The 24,452-nt window shown below is 49.4% G+C and overlaps 1 protein-coding gene across 11 annotated transcripts in view; it reads right to left on the reverse strand.

Moving 5' to 3' along the window:
• LOC138548762 (microtubule-associated serine/threonine-protein kinase 2-like) overlaps positions 1-24,452 on the reverse strand; it is a 2,396,492-nt gene that overhangs the window by 355,596 nt on the left and 2,016,444 nt on the right. For all 11 annotated transcript variants that reach the window (XM_069642298.1, XM_069642297.1, XM_069642303.1 and 8 more), the window contains one exon: positions 12,377-12,509. In XM_069642298.1, the coding sequence (XP_069498399.1) occupies positions 12,377-12,509 (133 nt within the window). The remainder of the gene's footprint in view (positions 1-12,376; positions 12,510-24,452) is intronic.

The following is a 24,452-nucleotide window of genomic DNA, read 5'->3' on the forward strand; positions in this document are numbered from 1 at the left end:
TCGTGCTGGGCCATCCATGCTTGAATGACAAGGTAAATGTCATTGAGGGCTTTGGAGTCAGCAATGTAGTCACCAGTAATGGGTATGAGTATCTGGGTGTCATCGGCGTAGTTCGTGTAGGTGACACCCAGATAGTCAAGCACATCAAATAATGGTTTGATGAAGACATTATAGAGAGTAGGGGAGACACAGGACCCTTGCGGGACTCCACACAGGACTGGTGTAGGGTCGGCCGATGCGGTAGGTGAGAAAACTCTCATGTGCCTGTTGTCGAGGAATGACCTGATCCAGTTGGATGCGTTGTCAGAGAAGTGGGCAGCGGACTTCAGGTGCCGACATAGTATTTGGTGGTTGACCAAGTCGAAAGCAGCGGATAAGTCCAGTAGTAGTAGAAGGGCCAGTTTACCGTTGTCTTTAAGGTCCTCAATTTGAGTTTTGAGGTCAAGAAGAGCTGTTTCAGTCCCGTGCTTGGGTCTGAAGCCAGACTGTCTTGAGCCGAGGAGGTTATTAGTTTCTAAGTAGTTCTGAATCTGCAGGTATGCTGCTCTGTCAAGTATTTTAAGTGGGAACGGTACAGTGGTAATAGGTCTGTAGTTAGTTGGTGTTTCAGGGTCCAGATTCGTTTTTTTTAGGAGAGGGATAACCCATGCGTCCTTTAAATTGTTGGGTACCGTTCCAGTTAGGAATGAAGAGTTGATGAAGGTGGTTATGAAAGGAGCAAGGTCCTGTGCCGCTTCCTTAATGATAAGTGCTGGGCAGGAGTCACCTTGGCAGTTAGAGGGTTTTAGGTTGCGAATGATGTTTTCGACCTCGAGGATGGTGAGTGGGGTGAAGCTGAAAGGGGTGTGATTAAAGGAGGCCGTTGGCGTAGTGGCAGGTTTAGTAGGGGGGTTGGTGAGTAGGGTAGTTTGTTTGGCGTTAATTTTTGATTGCAGGGTGGTGATTTTGTTGAGGAGAGCGTTTTGGATGTTATTGCACCATTGGCTGTCTTTAGTGCAGGTATCAGGTACGTGGGAGGGGGCTTCCAATTCTTTAAGGATTTTAAACAACTCCTTAGTGTTGGATTCTGCTTGTATGATACGTTGGTTGTAAGTCTCCTTTTTAGCTTGTAAGATCGCTTCCTTGTAGTTGTGGGTGGCGATGATGAGGCGTTCTTTGTTAGGGTCGTATGGGTGGCTCTTCCACAGTGATTCAGCCTTGCGTTTTTCTTTGCGTAAGGCTCGTAACTGCGGGGTGAACCAGGAGTTCAAATGGGCTTGTTGTTTAGCTTTCCGTAATTTAAGCGGAGCTATATTATCAATGGCTTTGAGCAGTGTTTGATTGAAGATGTCTGCTAAGACTGTAGGGTCGTTGTGTTGGGACACACATTTGTTCAGGATAGGAAGGATGAGTGGGAGAAGTTTATCCCTGGTGATGTCTTTTTTGTTCCTTGTGGGAGTGGCTGGGGCTATCGTGGGGGTGGTGAGAGGGTTGGTCGCTGGTAGTTGGAAGATGATGATGTGGTGGTCGGACCAAGCACAAGCGTGGTTGGAGCTTATGGTAGTGTTGCAATTGAGATCAGAAATCCAATCGAGCGTTCTACCTTTAATATGGGTAGGTTTGTCGATGCGCTGTTGGAGTCCTAAGTTAGCTAATGTGATAGCGACTTCAGAGGCCAAATGATCCTTAGTGTCATGTAGGCCAAGGTTGAAGTCACCTAGAAGCAATACCTGAGAGTTGGGTTTCGTATTGACAGTCAGAATGGCTGTGATCTCATCTATGAAGGAGCTAAGTGGTCCTGGAGGTCTATAGATAAGGTGGAGGGTAGCAGTGTTGGTTGGAGATAAGATGAGTTTCACGGAGAGGGATTCTGCGCAACTGAGCTCTGTGTTGGGGATGATTCTAAGTGTGATGTTATTTCTATGTATGAATGCGACTCCACCTCCTTTGATTGTTGATTGTCGGTCAGCTCTAAGGATAGAGTAACCGTTGGGGATAGCGAGGGAAAGGAGTGGGCCAGAGGCTGCGTGTAACCATGTTTCGGTAATGGCCGCAAAATCGAGGTTATGAGTGGTGATGAAGTCAGAGATGTCCAGTGCGTGGGCCGTAATAGATCTGGCGTTAATGAGGGCACCCTTGAGTTCTTTGGGAGAGATAGTGCTGTGGGATGATGGTAACTTCTGTGAAGTAGTGGTGATGTGAGTGTGCTGAGTGCAGTAGGCACGAGGCAGTCTGGATCCAAGTCTAAGATTCCTGACTTGGAGTGTGCAAGGTTGATTAGATGTGGGTTTAGTGGCAAAGTGATGGAGCCAGAGGGCAGGGTCATTGAGGTATGGGTTACTAAGGGGCATTGCGGTATGGTGAAAAGTAGGGTGATGAGGGTCGGTCTTAACGGTGCTGGGAGGAGTAGGGGGATAAAGGGATGTGGCAATGAGGAGCCCTACGATGATGGCAAGAGAAAGGTGGCTGGCAGTTGGCAGTGGCCGCATATCGTGAACCAAGTGCTCTAACCGTCTGTGCGGTAGTGTAGGCGTGCACTGGAGGGGACGTGGAGGAGTTGTGCTCTGGGCAGAGGTAGGAACAGCCAGGAAGTGGCAGTCCAAGTGCAGCTTGCTAGGTAAGTACATGTGCAATTATGCAATCAATGACTCAAAAGGCAGAAGTTCGGCTACTGGGTAAGTACATGTGCAGTTATGCAATCATTGACTCAAAAGGCAGAAGTTCAGGTAATCAGACTGGGTAAGTACATGTGCAATTATGCAATCAATGACTCAAAAGGCAGAAGTTCGGCTACTGGGTAAGTACATGTGCAGTTATGCAATCATTGACTCAAGAGGCAGAAGTTCAGCTACTGGGTAAGTACATGTGCAGTTATGCAATCATTGACTCAAAAGGCAGAAGTTCAGGTAATCAGACTGGGTAAGTACATGTGCAATTATGCAATCAATGACTCAAAAGGCAGAAGTTCAGCTACTGGGTAAGTACATGTGCAGTTATGCAATCATTGACTCAAAAGGCAGAAGTTCAGGTAATCAGACTGGGTAAGTACATGTGCAATTATGCAATCAATGACTCAAAAGGCAGAAGTTCAGCTACTGGGTAAGTACATGTGCAGTTATGCAATCATTGACTCAAAAGGCAGAAGTTCAGGTAATCAGACTGGGTAAGTACATGTGCAATTATGCAGTCAATGACTCAAAAGGCAGAAGTTCAGCTAGTCTGACGAGTTGAGTGCAGCAAGTTGCGAGCAATTAGTTTAACATCAAACGCTATGCGACTACAGAACATAAAGGAAGGTGCGAGGCGTACATATGAGGAATTACAATAGGTGGTGATTCGTGATTCGAGTGGTGATGATAGATGTGGCACTACGTAGTGAAGGTGCTCCCGAATGAGAGAGGGGAATGACCTTGATATCCAGTCGGGGCAACAAAGGACGACAGGCTGGGTGAGTTAACCAAACTGGGTTCAGCTAGGTCAGGTCCACGAAGAGTCTTACCGCATTTCTAGACGGCGTTCCGTATGTGTCCTAAGGAACAGGAGTACATCAACAGCTGGGAATGAGTGTGTTGCGGAGCGGAGACCAACACCGTAGCGGACCGGTGTCATATATAGGGGTTCAGCATAATGCGCTCCCTCACGCGCCACGGCGCGAACAGGGAGCAAACAGTGGCCTTTGTATGGGCCTTCGTGTGGCCGGCGCTTCCGCCTGTCGGCGGATGCGTGGAGAAGTTGTAGGCGCTAGTATCCTAGCAACGAGGCCTCAGCCTCGCTTTCATGCCGCATGGCGCCCGGCATAATAAGGTCAGGCAGGAGGGTCAGGCAGTGCAGGATCGAGGGAGTTCTGCCGTTGGCAGCAGAATTTCGGTGTTGCAGGTGGAGGGAGGGTGAGGTTGGGGGGTTTAGGCCTTACCCCAAACAGATCAGGCCTTCCGAGGCTGTCTATGCGCGGAGCCGTAGATGAGGAGGTCAAAGCACGTGGTGTGCTGGAGCTGCTTCCTGGATGCGGATGGTGCTGCGCATGAGGAGGGGCTCCTGCCCTCTCCTCGAGTGAGCTCCTGGCGAGGTGACTGGGCTCCAGGGGCAAACAGTGGCCTTTGTATGGGCCTTCGTGTGGCCGGCGCTTCCGCCTGCCGGCGGATGCGTGGAGAAGTTGTAGGCGCTAGTATCCTAGCAACGAGGCCTCAGCCTCGCTTTCATGCCGCACGGCGCCCGGCATAATAAGGTCAGGCAGGAGGGTCAGGCAGTGCAGGATCTAGGGAGTTCTGCCGTTGGCAGCAGAATTTCGGTGTTGCAGGTGGAGGGAGGGTGAGGTTGGGGGGTTTAGGCCTTACCCCAAACAGATCAGGCCTTCCGAGGCTGTCTATGCGCGGAGCCGTAGATGAGGATGTCAAAGCACGTGGTGTGCTGGAGCTGCTTCCTGGATGCGGATGGTGCTGCGCATGAGGAGGGGCTCCTGCCCTCTCCTCGAGTGAGCTCCTGGCGAGGTGACTGGGCTCCAGGGGCAAACAGTGGCCTTTGTATGGGCCTTCGTGTGGCCGGCGCTTCCGCCTGCCGGCGGATGCATGGAGAAGTTGTAGGCGCTAGTATCCTAGCAACGAGGCCTCAGCCTCGCTTTCATGCCGCACGGCGCCCGGCATAATAAGGTCAGGCAGGAGGGTCAGGCAGTGCAGGATCGAGGGAGTTCTGCCGTTGGCAGCAGAATTTCGGTGTTGCAGGTGGAGGGAGGGTGAGGTTGGGGGGTTTAGGCCTTACCCCAAACAGATCAGGCCTTCCGAGGCTGTCTATGCGCGGAGCCGTAGATGAGGAGGTCAAAGCACGTGGTGTGCTGGAGCTGCTTCCTGGATGCGGATGGTGCTGCGCATGAGGAGGGGCTCCTGCCCTCTCCTCGAGTGAGCTCCTGGCGAGGTGACTGTTAGTTTGGCATGATAGGCAGCTGCGGAGGCTATTGCGTTGACTTGTCTATCCATGGATAGGCTGGAATCCAGGTAGACTCCAAGAGTTTTGACAGAATCTGAGACAGGAATTTTGATGGTGTCAATGGTGAAGTGACTGAAATGGGAGTCTAGATTTTTTAGCGTGTCATTTTTTAGCGTGTCGGGGGAACCTACCAGGAGGAGTTCAGACTTGTCGGAGTGGTCTCTCTCGCTCCAGCCTTGGCCGAATACTGTAATCACTCCTTTGTCACTGGTTCCTTCCCCTCTCTTCTCAAGCACTCCCTTGTGCACACGCTACTAAAAAGGCCTTCTGCTGACCCCTCGATTCTGGCAAACTATCGCCTGATCTTTATCACCCCTTTCCTGGGCTAACCTGACACACTGAATCTGTTGATATGATCTTTTATTTATATAGCGCCTATACACAATGTGTTTCAAAGCGCTTCAAGGCAAGGGAGGGAACAAGGGAAAATACAGTGACATTCTTACAGGCCATGAACAACAAGAATGTGAAATTAACTATCTTACTCGGCCTGGCGACATTACAGATAATGCAAGAGCTTTGACACAGATAGGAAGGGAGGGGCTGAGAGGGAAATGGGAACAGACAGGCGACTACCGTACTAGGCCTGATGAAATTTCTGGTAGAGCCGGAGATTTACAAGAGGTGAGGGAGGAGAAAGGAGAAGAGGAAAAAAATAAGCGACTATCGTACTAGGCCTGATGACGTTTTAGATAGTGCTGGGGGGGGGGGGTGAGAACAAGGCAAGGGACAGGAGACAAATCTTTGTTGGTATCGTACTAGGTCCAGGGACAATTCTGATAGAGTAAATGCATAGAAATAAGTAATGGAGGGAGATGGGAGGGGAGGAGAGACCAGAGAATAAAATAGTGTGGGGGTGGGGGGGAGTGTGAGCGCGCGAGTACAGTTGCAGAGGTCAGTAAAACACAATGTTGCAGGGAACAGGAAATGTAAGCAAGGATTCAAGATGACAATGGTCACAGCATGATTAAGGGCCATCCGGAGTACAAGATCCAGGGGATGTCCAGCATGAGAATTGAGAAGGTGAGGCACCAAGAGTGAATGTGTCCAAAAAGTCAAATCCAAGCGTTGGCAACAGGTCGGTGATGGTGAAACCATAGTGAATCAATACAACTCCTGCAGAGATTAGGTGGGGGGGTGGAAGGGGAAAGAAGAGATCAGGCACGCAGGGTGGGGGGACAACATGAGGGGACAGAAAGGGTGGGGGAAGGGGGTAACAATGGACATCACGGAGGGCAAGGAAGGGGGTGGGGGACACAGCAAACATCACAGGGGCACAGCAGGCATCAAGAGGGACACAGAAGGGGTAGGGAGGAACAGCAGACATCACGAGTGACAAGAAAGGGCTTGGGGCACAGCAGACTTTACGGGGGACAAGGAAAGGGGTGGGGGGCACGGCAGACATCACGGGTGACAAGGAAGGGGTTGAGGGGCACAGCAGACCTCACAGGGGACAAGGAAGGGGGTGGGGCACAGCAGACATCACAGGGGACATGAAGTGGTGGGGGCACAGCAGACATCACGGGGGACAAGGAAGGGGTGGTAGGCTCAGACATCACGGGGGACAAGGAAGAGGGTGGGGGGCACAGACATCACGGGAGACAAGAAAGGGGGTGGGGCCACAGACATCACGGGGGACAAGGAAGGGGTGGGGGGCACAGCAGACTTCACTGGGGACACAGAAGGAGGTGGGGGAACAGCAGACATCACAGGGGGAAGAGAGAGGAGCAGCGTTACAGTAGCGGACTGGGAGCAGAAAGGGGCCTTACAACACAGGCCTTAGGGGCGGGCCGGCATTCGTCTGCCAGCTCGCCTGATTGGCCCAGTATTAGGCAGAGGGGAGAAATCCAATGCGAGCAGGCCAGGGGCACAATCCTCCCATCCCAGCAAAACAACGTGTCGGCTATGTTGAAAGAGGCCTTTGGTGGAGCAGTCAGTGGGTGAAAGCACAACAAAGCACAATGCGGCGGTCGATGCAGCAGAAGACGATAAAAGTGAGCCACATCCCAATCAAATAAAAAACAGAATTGCGTGCATGCGCTCGTGCGCAACCTGAAGTGACCCAATAAAGCCCGGACCTTGTGTTGGGAGGAGAGAGATCCTCCAGGCCATGGGAGGCACAACATCCAGCATCATGAGAGAGGAGAAGTGAGGGAGAATGGTTGCCTCCATGTCCATCAGTTTGGCTTCAGAGCACCCAGAGGTACGGAAACTGCTCTCCTGAACACCTGTGAAGACCTGTTCTCTAATCTTGACTCCAGCTCTCCCTCTGTACTCATTCTCCTTGATCTTTCCTCTGCATTTACATGGTCAACCACGCCATCCTGATTAATCGTCTCTGCAAGACCCAGGGCATCACGGATCAGGCCATGGCATGGCTGACCACCTTCCTCTTGGACCGATCCTCCCAATTTCAGCATGGGTCATTTCTCTTAACCACCTCTCTCCACACGGGGTGCTCCCCAGGGCTCTATCCTCTCACCCTGGCTTTTCATTGTCTATCTGTCCCCTTGTCCCTCCTGATCTCTACTTTTTCCCCCAAACTTTAAGTGTTATGCGGATGACACGCTGCTCTCTTTTAGGCTACCCTCGGCCTCCTCCTCCCTCCTCCCTTTCTATTCGCTATTCTGGAATGGTGTGCCTCTAATGAACTCTGCCTTAATGCCAGTAATACCGATATCCTTATCTTTGGGACCCCTGCTCCTGCTTTTGCTCCCTCACTCTGGTCACCCTTCCTTGGGCCATCTCCCCTCACCTTCTTGTGAGGCAAAAAACCTTGGGGTCATCTTCGACTCCACTCTCTCCTTCTCTCCCCACATCATGGACCTTGCCAAAAAGGCCCATTTCCAGATACACCTCCTCAGAGGTATTCTCCCTTTACTCACCTTCCCCCCCAAAGCTCACTGTCTCCAGAGCTCTGGTGGTTCTCTCTAGGCTGGACTAAAGCAACAGTCTCTTTCTCAAACTGCCTAACTCTACTCTTCGACCTCTTCAACTCATCCAGAACAGGAGCTCAAGCGCAGGGACTGCATCTTCCCGGCCCTGAAATCCCTCCACTGGCTACCTGTGGCTACAAGGATCAAGTTCAAGACCCTCTGAATCATCCACAAGGCTTTCTGGGGCCTGGGGTCCACACTATCTTCAACTATCTCTTCCTAGATAACTTCCTTCTAGAGCCCTCCGCAAGACTACATCTAATTCTCTGCGAGTCAGTTGTTTCTCCAAGCAGAGAATGGGGGGTAAAGCTCTCTTCTCTGCAGGGGCTTCCCCCTGGAATGGCCTCTCTGCATCTCACCGGCTTAAGCTGGATCTCCTTAAGTTCAGGAAGCTCCTCAAGACCTTTCTTTTCTCCTCCTCATTCTCGATCCCTCCCCTGCTAACCTACCCTTGCTCTTTCATTCATCTGTTGACAGGCTGCTTGGTGTCCTCCGAGTGTCATAGGGCACCAGCCCCCCCCCCCCTTGACCCCCTGAACAATCCCCCCTGCACTTGCTGCCTGGCCTACCTTACACTGCCGCCTGGCTTACCTTGCACTACCTGGCTGGGTTGCTCCCTGTAGCCCCAGCTTTCCTTGCACTTCACTCAGAACCCTGCTGCTCTGGTTGTGCTTCCCCCGTACACTCTCCCCTGCACTTTTTGTTGCGCACTTGCACAATCTAAATGACATCAGGCGTACTAAGGTTGTTTGACTTTTCTTCCCTTGTTTCCCCCTCCCTTGTCTGGTTGCGTCTTGATACACTTGTGTACAGAGGAATAATAAATACCATATCAATCAATCAATGTCGGCTGACAGCCCGAGCTCCATTAGAAAACGCTTTCCACATGGGACCAAAAGGCATAAAATACAAACTTATAGAGGAAAATTTAATTCAGAACAATCCTTAAATTGGACACACATTGGTCAGATTTGTATATAGACTCAAAAATGACTGCAGACTGCCATGGCCACAACCTAAGATGATACTGTCAGTATTGTCCTCGGAGCACCATTCCTTAATATGCAAACTTACGGAAAAGTCTAAAGTCCTGTCCTTTAGCACACCCATGTCTCACTTTGGAGTGTAACCACGATAAAACCTTATTTCTAAGTGCGTCTCTGGATTCGGTCCTCTCTGGTGTAACTATATTAGTGATGATAACATTCCTACCATCCATAACAAGCTCTCTCTGAAAAATCGCCAGCATCCTTGACTTCTTAATGTGAATATTCTTGCCATGAGTAGGCATAGCCAGACTGGATAAGGGGTTAGCCACATTTCCAGACTGTTTAAATAGTAAAAGAACCTCTCCCGCATGTTCTGTCGCAGAAGAGCTGCCATCGAGACGGATTAAGTTAGGCTAAGAGACACTGGATTCCTTTACACTAGTTGGCATACTGGTATTCATAGTCAAGTCGTTTTGACACACCGTATACCTCCTATAAGAGTGCTAATTATTTGAGTCACATTGGCATTCTGTATCCACCCTATCTGGGCGGGCAGGTAAAGTAAACTCATCAAAAGAGTCCACCCATGCACATAAATCACTTTTTGTTTTGTATTGATTCACGTCCTATATAATTTTCTCCTTCATATGTTGCCAAAATACAGATTCACTAGGGCCACCAAGCAACCCATTATTTCCAGGGCAGGACCGTGACATGCCTTCAGCAATCACCATACCCATACTTTTCAAAGGGGATTGTGGCGCCTCCCATACAACTGATGGCATTTGGACATAAATGTCACCTTGACCCAGGGCAGATACATCATCAAGCAAACTAACTTGATCTTTCTCAAGAGCAGCTTCTTTTAACTCTGCTATAAGGTTTGTTACTGGGACATCCAAGGTAGCACACCCAACTTCCTACATTGAATCAATGCTCTCTTTGTGGAGACAGGGTCTCATACGGGCACTCCATGCTAAGACATCCAACACCCGATTACTACCCTTACCTATGCCCCTGGGAGAGCCACCAACTTCAACATCACTAAACTGAGGGGCAGCTGTAACCTCAGTAAGTCCTGCTTCTTTTTTGACACATACATTTTCGTAGTGGGCATAGTGAGAAAATTAACGGCCTTGGGACAGACTCAAAATTCACAGAACAGGCATTTGCGTGTCAGTTTAGACAGGCTAACACGTTTGACACAGGAAATAGAGAAGCCTCAGGAGCTAACCATAGGAGTTCACAAGACCCCTGCAATACATTGAAAGTTAAGGCACGCTGGCCCTCAGACTCCTCACCGCTGCTCAGCGCATCTCCCTTCACACCGAGATTGGGTGTAAGAGCCTCTCCAGGGCACAGAAGTGCAGCAATCGGAGGTGCAAATGGGATACAAACACCAAATGGTCAGCGTGGATCAACATGCAGCTTCCAGGATTAGAGAAAGGCACCTGGAGATGTGACAAGCTTAGCGCCGTCACCCGTCAAGCCTCACTGCGGGAGCCATTGATGGAGCCACATGCCGCTGGCTCCATCAATTCCTGGAGCACAGAGTGTATTATCCACAGAAGCCACTCATTAATTTGAAGCCCACCCAGTGAGAGGACATGGGGGACTATAAAAGCTTCAAGGAGACAGCAGGGGGAGGAGCAAATGACAGGGAAGGATAAGTAGAGGCAGCATAGATAGGTGGGAGGAGCAACAGGGGGACTGAAAATAGCAGAATGGACGAGGAACAGTCAAAGGAGCAGGAGGAATGGATTATGCGAAGTAGAGGTAGTTACAAGCAAGGACAATGAGCAAGGAGGAGACCAATTGAGGGACAGAGATGGTAAGAGATAGACAATGAGACAATGTCTCTGTTTTGGAGGTCTGGGAGAAGCGTAAGTAGGTAGCAAACACATGTAGAGATGTCCAGGCCTGACAACAACTAGACAGGGGCAAGACACTGGGGTAGTTATGAGCGAGTTGGCAAGGAAGGCAGTAAGGTTGGGATGTAAATTCAGGACTGCAAGGCAGGGAGGTAAACCCATAGACCGGCCAGCTCCTAGAAACCTGCTTGGTCTATCTCACTTCTGGTTGGATGCTGTGGGGTCTTCACAGCTACAAAACGGACTCCAGAATATTTTAAACATCTTGAGGATACCATCCAAACGGTGCTTGTCATATTTAAAGGATGGACTGGAGGCAGCTTCAAGGTTCATCCAAGTTCTTTATTCAAAATAGACAGGCAGATGGTAATGCTGAGGGGCTAGGCCCCAAAGGGGTCAGTTCCCCTGGTGAGAACCTCTGGTGAGAACCTCCCCGGCACCCACCACGCAGGGAGGCTGGCTTCAACTCACACTAGAAGAGCCTTCACTCATACCCAAACATTCCATGCACAATAACATTCTCTCTGAACTCCCTCACTTAGGGATCATCAGGCAGATGCAGAGATGCAGATATAACAGTGGTCATCCGAGAGAACTATGCATCCACAGAAACATAATTATCGGACAAGCTCAGGCAATACACTCAGTGATGTCTGGGAGTGACCCTGAGAGACTATTTGAAGAGGTAAAACCCACAAAAAACAAATGACAAAATATTGGGGCTGAAAAGACTGAGTTTTTTTGGTCGATGAATTCACACATTTTTATTAAATAGATGGAGGTGGGGTAAGGGTATAACTTAAGGTACAGGGAAGTGTTGGGTGGCGCAGGATCTCCCCCCCCCGCATTATTTTTTAAAAAGTGGAAAAGCCCCAAAACATTTTCGTAATTAGACCAAAAAATACGCTGTCTTTTCGACCTCATTTTCTATCGGTTTTTCACTTAGGATTTGAAGATACCTCTGCGAATTGACAAAACTTTCTTATGCCATTCTGACTCTTTTTATGCTGCCCACAATTGTACATACACCCAAATAAACCTATTTAAACTAATCATTGAGTTGCCCCCTCTGGGGAGTCCCCTTGGCATCTTAACACCTTTCTATTTCCTCTTAGAGGTTGGAGAGATAAATAGGCCTTTTTATTAGCACCTATCAAAACATGCCAATATTTCTGCTTTATGCAATGGATATATTTTGCTACCTGGATTGGCATCTCTCCTTTCAGAACTTAGTTTTTTTGCAGCTTAAGCAAAAGCCGATTGGGGCTGCCTTAAAAATAAATACATAAAAAGGGACACACACACACACATATATATATATATATATACACACAACAGCACGATAACCATCCACAAAAGATTACAATCTCTAATGCATTGACAGATTGGAGATAGGTGGGATCCACCTACAGCATAAGAGAAGAAGGCGGGCACTAGGCTTAGTTGAGGAGGGGTTTCAGGTTATGCTTTAACTAGGATGTCCATTTTGGATTGTAAACAGAACCTATAAGTTAGAAAACGGTGCCAGTGGAATAGCTATTGATACAATGGAGGAAATACAGTAAACCTTAAAATAGAATCTCCAACTTTTTTTCTCCCTAGCACGTAGTGTACGTCTTACCCTCCAAGGGATCCCGGGCGAGTCCCAGCTGGCTGATGATGTACCGTGGAATATCTGATTTGATGCCTTCTCCTTCCTTGGCATGGCCCTCAGCAGCTTCCAGAAGATGGTAGAACTCCTCAGGATCAAACTCCTACAGAGGAAAAGGGAGAGATGTTGCAAACATTCATTAGAAATATAAGTCTGATTTGTGGCTGTATGCATTAAAATACCTACATACCAGACAAATAGGCCTCATGTTCTGGTTATTAAATAAGCAATTTTAATCTAGAAGCCCCTGACATGATCCAGAAGATTGCAAATGCCAACAGTTGGTGCTACCAACTGTTCTCCATAAGGTTTAGCTAGCTTTGTCGCCATACCAAAACCTGTTGTTTTGGCAGTGGGCACAATAAATAAAATCTTTATTACGGTCCGTGCATTTTATGATACTCAAAGCAAAGAAAATATCTCTTGTTTAAGTGTGAACTGTTCTTACTACTTTCAGTGTAGACTGTTTATCGATAGCATAACGAGAACAAACATGGCACTCGAAAGCCCAGCTATGTAAGGTTTCTCTGTATAGATTCCCGCTATATCTGGTTTTGTTATAAGGAGTTCCTGTTGACCCCTGGTGAGAAAATGCCATCTGACAACGGTGTAGATGACCGGGCTTTTGTTATTTTTATTAATTAATAAAAATGAAGTCGGTACTTCCATCTCAGACAGTATGGTCTGCTAACCAGATTCCCTTTCAATAAAAACCTTGCATACATAGTGAAACTTGTGCTCTGCTGCATTAGTCTCCTGATCTGCAGCACCTTCTCTCCAGTGGCACAAAGCCGGCTTAAAAGGTCACGGGTGTTCTTATGATAGCTGATGTGGGTCAGTGCAGAGGTTGCATTTAAAATCTGCACCTCTGTTCCAAAACGACATAATTATGAGGAATGACTGGGGGGCGTGGCTTGGCAGCCATGCGATAGGGAAGCAGCTTGCTGGAGCTCCGGCATGATCCTGAAGACTGACCCGCATAGCTAGCTTGGAACATCATGGTAACCCGTGAAATTCGGGAGAAAGGTGCCCGAAGGACTGAGGCACAGCGGAGGTGAAGCTGGGGCGAAATCGGCTGGAGGAGAGACCGGGAGAGGGTCTGCAGTGAGATCCACGCCGCCTCACAAAATGGCAGACTCATCACCCAGCTGCTGATCCCTAACAAGAAGAGTACCGAATGTCGTGACGCAGTGACCAGCAGATAATCCAGAGGCCGGGCGCCGGAGAGGAAAAGCCCTCTAAACTACAATAAGACCCCTTGCTGGGGAAGAAGGCGGACTGCGAGACACCCCAGACAGGTAGGCTGTCCGGGACGTCAGAAGGGCGTGAGTGAGGAAGACCAGGTCCCCAGGTGTGCCACACGAGGAGTACGAAGAAGATCTGTACCCGCGTCAGGGACACAGAACGCAACGCACCCAGGCGAAGAGCCCGCAACACTGGAGCCGCACGGTGAGTATTAGAGGGGCGGAGAGTGAGACCCCTGAGACCCGATCACCTAAGGACCAAGGACTGCAAGCATTTCGGAGGCCCCGCACTAGAGTCAGGAGGACACAGAGCGAAATGGAGCGGCTCCAGGACCAGCCCAACAGAGACCCAGGCTTGGAAGGCGGACCCGCAGTAGGCTCTGCAGACGTGGTGGCACAACTCCACGGAAGATCGAGCAGAGGCACTCCCCAGTGCAGAGGTGGACAGGCGGTGAACAGCCGCACGAAGGAGGCCACGTAGAGAGGGAGAGAGCCGGCAGAGAGAGCAGGGGCCTTGGCCCGGGCCAGAACGAACACAGAAAGTGCACTAATGAAGGCAGGCCTCCCAGGGAACTACTAGCACTTCAACACCCCCGATAGAAGGTGGTGTCAGAGCAGGCACGAGACACCCGAGGGCAAAGTGCACTGGGGAGACCTCAGACACTGGCTATAACTACTTCTTAGTGGACCGTTGGCGACGAGAGCTAGCAGGGACCACCGGAGCAAGGGGGGGGGCACCCGAACAAGGAAACAGCCACTCACTAGACATAGTATCATAGCCCCCCCACAGGATCAGGGTGGGAAGGCCAATATAAACTACGTGGGAGGCCACAGTCCACGGGCCTTTAACCACTCGTCTGCTGGCAGCAGCTACCCTCGAACCAGCTCACGCAAACCAAAAAAGAGGACGGAAAGGAGGCGGCCCGACAACCGGAAAGCAGCAGTAAGGCTGACACAGTGACAAGGGACCCAGAGACTACGGCTGTCTGGCATCTGAGGCGCAGCCAGGGGCCACACCGACAGATAAGGCGGCTCTGTGCTGCATGACAATAAAAGCATATTATGTGGGAGGCCACAGTCCACGGCCCAGGACCACGTATCCATGAGCAAGAAAAGAGAGCCTGGAAACTGAGACACAGACAATAGGAACGGACCAATAGGGAAGCCAGGAATGAGGCTGGGCTACTAGACAGCAGCAGCGGAGCCAAGATAGAGGCAGGGGACCCAAAGACTGCGGCCACACCGCATATAACACGCAATCAGGGGTCCACACCAGCTGACAGGGAAGGCCAACCTCGCAAGACAGCAAACCTACGTGGGATGCCACAGCCCGCCGGCGTACAATTACACATCGGCAGAAGGGGAAAGAGCGGACCTGGCAACAAACACACGGACAAAGGGTACATCCTGATAAAAGCCCACATAAGGGAGACCTAGCCTAACGGATCAGGGCATCACAATATATGCTAACAAAAGAGCGCCTGGACCCGGGACAGGTGAGCAGCCGGCAGAAGAAACTGGGGAACATTACAGACTCCACGTCACGGCGGCCTGCCATCAATGGGGCCCCGTCTGTACGAAAGGGTCAGTACCACAACGAAGCAAGGAGTGCAGACAACGAGAAAACGTACCAGGAAGTTTGAAACATCACAGTAGCACAAACCTACGACACAAGGAGAGACATCAGAGGTAGTGCCGGAAGCCAACAGGACACAACAGCAGCGGCAGGGAGGAAGCAAGACTGGCACCATGACGCAAGAGATACGGCACCCCAGCACGAACATGTCGGAAAAGCAGAGGGGGGGGGACAAATAAGCATGGAGGCATTTTTGCCGGGCGTTTGTTTATAGTTGTAGGAGTTGCATGGTTAGTTTGGTTAGGTGAAGGCACTAGAGGAAGAAACCTAAAACGATCGGAACACGGCAGGGGAGAAGCCAAAAAAGCGATCAGACCTACGCCCTAACACAGAGAACCAGAGAGACTCACCGGGTACATGGGCCCACACAGAACAGATGCGGGATGAGGCCATCGAGAAGGGGAAGGACCAACCCCACCCCAACGAGCCAGGGAAAGGGGGGGCAAGTGCGGAAGCACCAGACACAGGACAAACAACAGCACATGAGCCCATGGGAAAGAACGGGCCGCCAGATCCAGCGAACACATGGGCCAAGAAGTATTAAATGTAGTCACATGGAACTTCAGAGGACTAAACGCCTACGTCAAGAAGTTGAGGGTCTACGCCTGGCTGAATAGGGCAAAGGTCCACATTGCAATGCTCCAGGAGACACACCTGACGGTGGAAAAACAAGCCAAGGTAGCCAAGAAGTGGGGTGGGGGGAGCCAAATTTACAGTTCAACATACTCCAACTACGCACGGAGAGTGTTGACATGGATTGCTCCGGGGATTCCGTTTCAACTCATAAAACAAAGAAGGGGCGTGGAGGACAGAGTCCTGATCATTCAGGGCATGCTGGAAAACCGGGCTGTATCCCTGGTGAATACGTTTGCCCCCAACCATGATACAACAGTATTTCAGGTATTTCAGGGCACTTACGCCCCGGCTGGCCCCATATAGAGACGCATCGATCATCTGGGCCGGTGACTTCAACTGTACAATGGACCCCCGGCTGGACAGGTCAGACACAAAGCATAAGAAATCAGCGCCGCCGGCCAGGGCTCTACGTAATATATTGGACCAGCTCGAGCTAGAAGACGTCTGGAGAAAGGTACATGGGGCAGTAGGGCATACAGTCACTACAGTGCCCTACATGGGACATTCAATCGAATAGACTATCTGTTCACAGGCAAGGAGACATTGGGGGAATTTACCGGGGCACACATTCATGCACAAACGTTATCCGACCATGCCCCGCTAGGGGTGACATGGGCACATACATACAGGAGGGCCCCATACCCACATGGATACTAAGGGCGGAAGCATTGTTAGATGGGGAGTTCCAGGAGCACATTCAGAGCACGATAGATGACTATTTTGTGTACAACGTGGGGAGTGTGGACAGTACCAGAACGGTCTGGGAGGCACTCAAGGTGGTGGTTAGGGGAGCAGCAATATGGTAGACGGGAGGCCTCAGGGGAGAGATTTTGGCTGAATTGGAGGAAGTAGAAAGGGAGATTGAAAGGGTGGAACTATGAGTGGGGGAGATGGGAGAAGAACTGGGCAATCTCACTTCCTTGAGGAAGCAGTGTATGGCAATCTGGGAGAGGCTGGGGAAGCTGGATTACGGGAAATATATACAGAGGCTACATGCAGAGGGAGATAAGCACAGAAGGCACCTGGCCCGGCTAACCAGAGAGGAGAATAAGCGTGAGCCGATGAACGCAATTAAAGACGAACAGGGAGAGGTGATTAGGACCCAGGAAGGCATTAATACATTTTTCTCGCAATTCTACGAGAAACTATATTTCCGGGTCAAGGAGGCAGAGGAGGGAGACCTAGCTGATGCTCTGGCAGAAATTGCACTTCCCCAACTAACAGAGGACCAGGCTCAAATGTTAGACATGCCCCTCACAGTGGAGGAACTGTCTGCGGTCATAGCCCAGCTTCCAACCGGTAAATTCCTGGGGCCCGACGGGTTACCAGGCGAATTCTATAAGAAGTACAAAGATGCCCTGAGGCTGCTGGAGACACTGGAGGAGGCATATAAGAGGGGGAGGCTACCGAGTAGCATGTCAAAATCTGTGATAGTACCAATACTAAAACCAGGGAAATCACCTCTAGAGTGCGGGTCCTATAGACCAATCTCCTTGATAAACCAAGACTCCAAGATCCTTACAGCGGCTCTGGCCAACCGGCTCAAAAGGGTTATACCCACAGTGGTGCCCCAAGACCAAATGGGGTATGTGCCAGCAAGGAATACAACATGGAATCTCTGCAGACTCAACTACGTAATAGACGACACGAATCAGGGAGAGGGTGAAAGTGCAGTGGCATCGTTGGATGCCATAAAGGCATTCGATTCGGTAAAGTGGGACTGGCTTCTGGGAGTGCTCGCCCACTTTGGGATAGGTGAAGGGTTCCTACGTTGGATCAAGCTTTTATATAAGGATCCAAAGGCAAGAGCGACGACGGGCAGACACGTCTCAGAGGAGTGGAGCATAGCGCAGGGTATGAAGCAGGGATGACCGCTGTCCCGAATGTGGTATATCCTGGCCCTAGAACCATTTGCAGTCTTTCTCAGGTCTGAGTAAAAGGACACAGGAATAGAGACGTCTCTGAGGGGAGGGGCACACAGTGTCCAGGCTCTAGGAACAACTACTAGGAGTCAGCAACAGGAGAGAATTACTAGCTCAAGTGAAATGGGAAGAAGAACTTCAGAAACCCTTTACAGATGAGGAATGTTATAGGGGCTTCTGGTATCCAAAGAAAGTGTGTACGCATGGTTCAGACAGATGCAGCTCTATCTCATACACAGAGCATATCTAACGCCAAAAAGAATGTCGAGTATGGGGAGCAGAAAGACCAGGAGCTGACCACGCTGTGCGGCAGAGCTGGCAGACATGATGCATATGTTCTGGTCATGCCTGAGAATAACAAACTTTGGGACACTATCAAGGAAAGAGCGTTGAAGGGAGGAATCCAGATGCAGGCGTGGTCGCCAGCCTCCTATCTGCTGGGCCTGTTCCCAAGGGGAGAGAAGCAGAGAACACCCTTGGCAAAAATGAAAGACCTGATGACAATACTGGGAAAACGCTGCATAGCAATGGTGTGGAACACAAGCACAGGACCCTCGATAGAGGGGTGTCGGGAGGACCTGCCCAAGTGGGCAATAGCCGAGACGTCAGCGTGGACGAGGACGACGCAAAGGGGAGAAGGCAACAGTGGGGCTAAGATCTTAGCATGGAACATTCTTGTGCAGGAACTGTTTGGCAGCAATGAAAGACAGCACAGACAAGCCAAGTGGCCGAGTCGAGAACTAACAGGCGACAGAGGAAGTTCGGAGATCACGAGCCGAAATGAGTCAAGAGTGAGAAGGCTGGTCCATTCGCTCCCGGGTGGGATACACAGAGTGGCGTAGGACATCACGGACGGAGGAAAAGGAGGCCCTGCCGTGAATTGAGTAGATAAGAAACAAAATGGACTCCAACACGAAAAGAGCCAGTAGTAATGTGTTGTGTGGTGTGGTGGTGGTGTTGTTGTTGAAGTGGTTATTTGTGATAGTTTGTGTTAAAAATGCAAATAAAAAGGTTTTTAAAAAAAGAAAATTATGAGGAATGACCATTCAGGTGGCAGTTCCATTTTTAAACATAAGCCCTACCCGTGTTTTGGGTATGGTGGCAGGTAATGCACATAGATATTTAAAGCAACATCTGATTTGAATCATATACACGTCTAAAATTAGCCCATGTCGGCTGTGGAAGGGTTATGTGTTTCTAGTCAGACATCCTGTTTCTGCCAGGCACCAGGTCAAGAGACTGAAAAAAGATGCCTCTTTAAATCCTTTAAGAGGACGGTAAAACCTCTCTTAAGCATGACAATCCCCCTGGAGTAGCTGTCCTGGGCAACATGAATCAAATGGCACAACCTAAACAAAAAAACAAGCCTCACACCAGGGCCTTGCATACCAAAGGGCCTTTGAAAGGTCTGAGAGGGTGCATGGTTAGTGTAGTCAGAAGGAGCTTAGCACAGTTGGGAAGGAGTCCAACAACTTGTTTCTGTCGGTACCTCTCCTTCCTTCCCATCTCCCCCACTCTAGCAGGCGTTTGCCAGCCTCCTCCAGGTTTGGAGAATGAGACCAAGGACACTTGTTCCTGAGCCTCTAGATTGGGGCTAGCAGACACACCTGAGTGCCGTAACAGCCAGTATCCCTGTCTATGAGCATCTGAAAGTGATCAAACCACATTCAACACATGCCACATATCCCTAGGCCCCCTTCCTGCTCCTACCTGCAAGGCAAAAAACCTCAGGATCATCTTCGACTCCACACTCTCCTTCTCTCCTCATATAGCTGACGTCTCTAAGAAGTCACACTACCAGCTGCACCTCCTCAGAGGTATTCTTCCCTTCCTCTCCTTCCTCCAGAAGCTCACTGTCTCCCGAGCCCTGGTTCTCTCGAAGCTGGACTACTGTAACAGCCTCTATCTTAATCTGCCTGCCTCCACTCTCCGCCCTCTGCAACTCATCCAGAACATAACTGCGAGACTTGTCCTTGGCCTCAAGCCCAGGGACCGTATCTCTCCAGGACTGAAATCTCTACACTGGCTCCCAGTGACTGTGAGGATTAAGTTCAAAACCCTCTGCATTGTTCACAAGGCCTTCTGGGGCCTGGGGCCTAAATACCTTCAACTCTCTCTTCCTAAATATCTTCCTTCCCGAGACCTTCGTTCATCCGTCTCCAACTCCCTCAGGGTCAGCCGCTTCTCGAAGCAACGAGCTGGGGGTAGATCTCTCTCCGCGGCAGGGGCCTCCCTCTGGAACAGCCTTCCTGCCTCCCTGAAACTTGAGGAGAACCGGAAGCACCTCAAAACCTTCCTTTTTGCTTCTGCTTTCTCTCTCCCTCTCCCCTGCTAAATTCTTCACTGAAACTGCACTGAATATGCAACTGGGCCACTCTCAGCGACCTCGGTCCTGGGCCCAGCCACTCTCCACTTGCACTGCCTCCCTGGCAACCCCTGCACTGCGGGACTGTCTCTGTATCCCTACAGCCCCCCCTTCCCAGCACTTGTCTGCACTTACCTTGCACTTGCCACCAGCTGGCCCTATTTATTTATTTTTATTCTACTTACTTTGTACTGCACTTCCCCCCCCCTCCCCTTCCACTTCTTCCCTTCCCCCTACCCCTGCACTTGCACTTGCGCGATCTGAATGGCACTTGGCCTAGTAGGATTGTTGTCCGTCTTCCCCTTGTTCCCCCCTCCCTGCCTCGTAGCGCCTTGAAACACTTGTGTATAGGCGTGTTACAAATGCCATATCATATCACATTTGAACCAACAGGACCCGTCGTTGCTCCCTTTTGCACTCGCTCAAACTCCTCAAACCGCTGTTGAAATGCAGGATCAAAGTACCTAGTCATCCGGTATAAACTATTGTGATGATGAAAAGATTGTTCGACTCTTAAGAGTGATATCTGTGGCTGCAGAAAGTGTCCCGAGCGGATGAGTTAACCAATGCGCTCCTCACTGCTCCAATATTCGGGACTTCAGTTACCTTTTTTGAAGGCGATGTCTTACAGTTCCAAACTCTCTGAACATCATTTCAATTCAAAGTCAAATTAGATCAGCTTAAAATTCTGGGAGCAAGTAAAGTTCATGACAATAAACAAAGCAAAAGCCTATGTAGGATGATAACTGGTAGACCTTTGCATTCCGTTTGTTAAGTATGAGAAGAACATGAAAGACAAAATAGCAACCACATCTGTAGAAATACGAATCCGGCCGGGAGTGAAGGAAGGTATGCAGGATGATGGCATGCAAGGCAAAATAACAGCAATAGCAAGTGTATAGATACTAAAGAGGCTCCACAACTAAAAGCGAAAATTAAACAGGGTTATCTGTGTAAGTATTAGAGATCCTGCATCCTGTTTTTTTTTCTTCTTTTTATCAACTTAAAGTCTAGAAAGGGCTTAAGTGAAGCACGGCCAACATCAGCACCTCTTATTGTGAGCATGGAGATATTTCTCCTAAATGGTCACTCTGATATACATTTCACTTACATTTGGTTACCATGTATGTTGAAAGTTTGTTGAAATATAATTCTCGCTTAACATTTTTATTTTATATTGTTCCACAGACTTATTTTGTGAACCTTTGCTCTTGAAAATGGGAATATCCCGAAACGCGTCCAGGTCATTTGCTTAACTTCATTAAAGAATAACGTTTGTTTTTGAACTAGGATACACCTATCAATATACACACGTTTGACTGTTTTTGCAGTATATTGGTGGGCGAGGGACTGGAGTGTCCATTTCCAGGGCACTCCAATTGTGTTCCTACATCCTCAGCTAAAGCCAGACGACTCGTCTTGCTATGGCTGCCGACAAACTCAGTTGTCACTTGCAGACTGCAACAGTAGGATGTGTCCATCTTCTGTATAGGAATCATATTGGAGGCCAAAGAAGTGGAATGGTAGCAGAGCTAATGTAAATAGGAAATGTGAAGAGAAGAAAGCGTGCAACCCAGTGAGGACCACTGAATTCCGATATCTCCACACTTCCAAGGAGGTGGTGAAGAGAAGTCCAATAGGAGCAGGGCACTGACCTACCAAATTGAGTGAGCCCCCTGAACTCACCTTCTCTGTGTTGCAGTTCCTATATTTGGCAAGCGTGTGAGAACGTTGAATCAAGGAAGTTCTGGAATTAGACACTATATGGAATATTGGACTTGTAGCATTTTAAACTTCCACACAGCAATTAAGAGATGTATCCCTGCCACATTGTATCATGGCAGGATCCAGGCAGCAACAACGTTTACATCATGTTTAATAGCAAGCCCAAGGCCAGAATCCTGCTGACTTTCCAGTAGAAAACAGACTGAAATTCAGCATGGTCTAGAAGAGAATACTTTCTACTGCTTTCACAGCTTGCGAGTAACCAGGGCTTGAAGCACTGGCTTTGCTGCTGTGAGTTTCTCTCCAGCACGTTCTAATCTGCAATAGTCTGGATTCCTTCTGAAATTCCTTCTTTTTTGTACCTGGACGATATACATTTGGTCCAGAATGGGATGCAAGTATAACCACAGGAGAGGCGTTGCATGACGCAGAACATGCTAATGTATTGACACTATTAGCTCAATGTAGGTCAAAGACTAGAAAGTAAATGCATTCATTCTCTGGTGTTTATACCGCCATCGCACGGCACGTAAACCCGCTTCATGGCGCCAACGCGACCCACCAGGCTATACTTCAAGTAAAGGTAGAGGACTGAAGTATGTAACTGGGCCCAGTCTTAGCCCAAACTTTCATATCTACCGGAAAGAGGGTCCCGCTTACTTGACATTTGAATGGTAAGTGAAGAGCAACCAGATCGAGCAAGCTGTGAACGCTTCATGCCTGGACATCTTCCTTCAGACAGTCATGTTTACATGAGCAAAGGCTGGCTGAATTTGCCCCATAGCAGACAGCAAAGGCGAACAGACTGACCAACTCGAAAAACACAGAGTTAAAAAATCCTCGTATCCCAATGTCAGTCTCACAGCCAGGGCAATTTCAGTTTCTTCCCCACATGAGATCAAGCAGACATCTCCAATGGTAGCTTTATTTAATTTTTGGATTGCACGTAAAGAAACGCATGTCCTGAAGCAAAGTAGAGATAAATAATCTTTTTCGACACATGGACATTTCGCTCACGTGTTTTAATGTCGCAAAGCTGCCTTTTTGCATGTTTTAATGTATTGCACTTTATCAAAGAGCACCCACCACCTCAAAAACAATGGGTTTTAGAGCGATTTAATTCAACGGTCCTTGTGGTACGAGTCAATGGAGACAGCCCAATCACAAGACTGGCTACACAGGTTGGAGTTTGCAATTAGCTAGTGAATGTTACACTGATACAACCTTGTGGTGATGGTGGCCCTCACGAATAATAGAAACTATAGGCGAGGGTATACATGCACTCAATATGCAGATAAGCACTAAACCACATAGGCCTCATTTCAGGTAAATGGATGCCCACCACATTTGGCACGGTTCCGCAGATCCATTTATCTGTATGACAACAGGGCGAGAAGAACTCTTCTGATAGCCACAGAAGGTTATCGCCGTCTGCCAACTGCTCCGTGTGCCATATGGCTGGAGGTAGTCCTTTATTCTATCCTTGAGGCGGGTGCCCACCTACATGCACAGAAACTGCCGTCAACGGCAGGCACCAAATGCCACATGCTCACTGACAGCTTGACATGGCATGCCAAGGACCTAATAGGCTTGGAGTATTAATTACCCTAGATCATCAGTCCAGTTAGATCAAAGGGTTAGGGCACTTTGACAGAGAACGTGATAGAGGGCCTGTGCTGCCAATGCCTGACCTCCCCCAGCTTGTTGATACAGTAAATATAATTATGGGCACAAACAGGTGATGCCAATGCAACAACGTAAATGTGCAGATTCTCTGAATCTAACGCGCTGTCCTTAAATCTGCCATAGCATGCAAAGAGTAATATTGTTTAACGCCACTGATGGTCTAAGGTTTCTCCCTAGGTAGTCCACCTGAGAGCAGCATCATCCTGCCACCAATAACCAGTGCATCTGACTTTGGCATCAGAGAGCCTGATTAACAGGTAGGACAATAGTGCTGCATGACATAGGACAATGTGTATATGTGACGATTTTCAAAGCAGTGCCGGCCCTGCCTATAGCTCACCCGTGTGTGGAGGCACCCACTGTATCGCTTTCAGATTTCAGATTTCAAAACACTTGTCAGATGTGCTGGAGGTCACACAGCCTGCAGCTCTGGACAACTTTAGATTCAATGTTCAACCACTGGTCCTATCCCACCTGGATGGGGGCAATGGCCTCTTTAAAGTTCTCCCGTCGTCCTCCCTTGTTCCCCTGAGAAGTGCATCAAGGATCTACACGGATACGACCACATCACCCCGGCCCTCATTGACCTTCACTGCCTCCCACTGCACGCACAAATCACCTTCAAGTGTTACAGCATCATCTATAAGGCAGTTGCTCTCATGTCACCCAGCTATCTTGCAGAGAAACTCTGCATCTCCGTGGACAAAGCCCCACCAGAAGCCAGGACACAGGCAGACTTGAAATCCGCCACTGCAACAAGGAAAGGACCAGAAGACAAGCCTTCCCTGCCTATGCCCAAAGTCTATGGAACCTCTTCGCCCCCACAATTCAG

This window comes from Ambystoma mexicanum, chromosome 1q, assembly GCF_040938575.1.
Source record: "Ambystoma mexicanum isolate Mex_15411 chromosome 1q, UKY_AmexF1_1, whole genome shotgun sequence".
NCBI lineage: Eukaryota > Metazoa > Chordata > Amphibia > Caudata > Ambystomatidae > Ambystoma > Ambystoma mexicanum.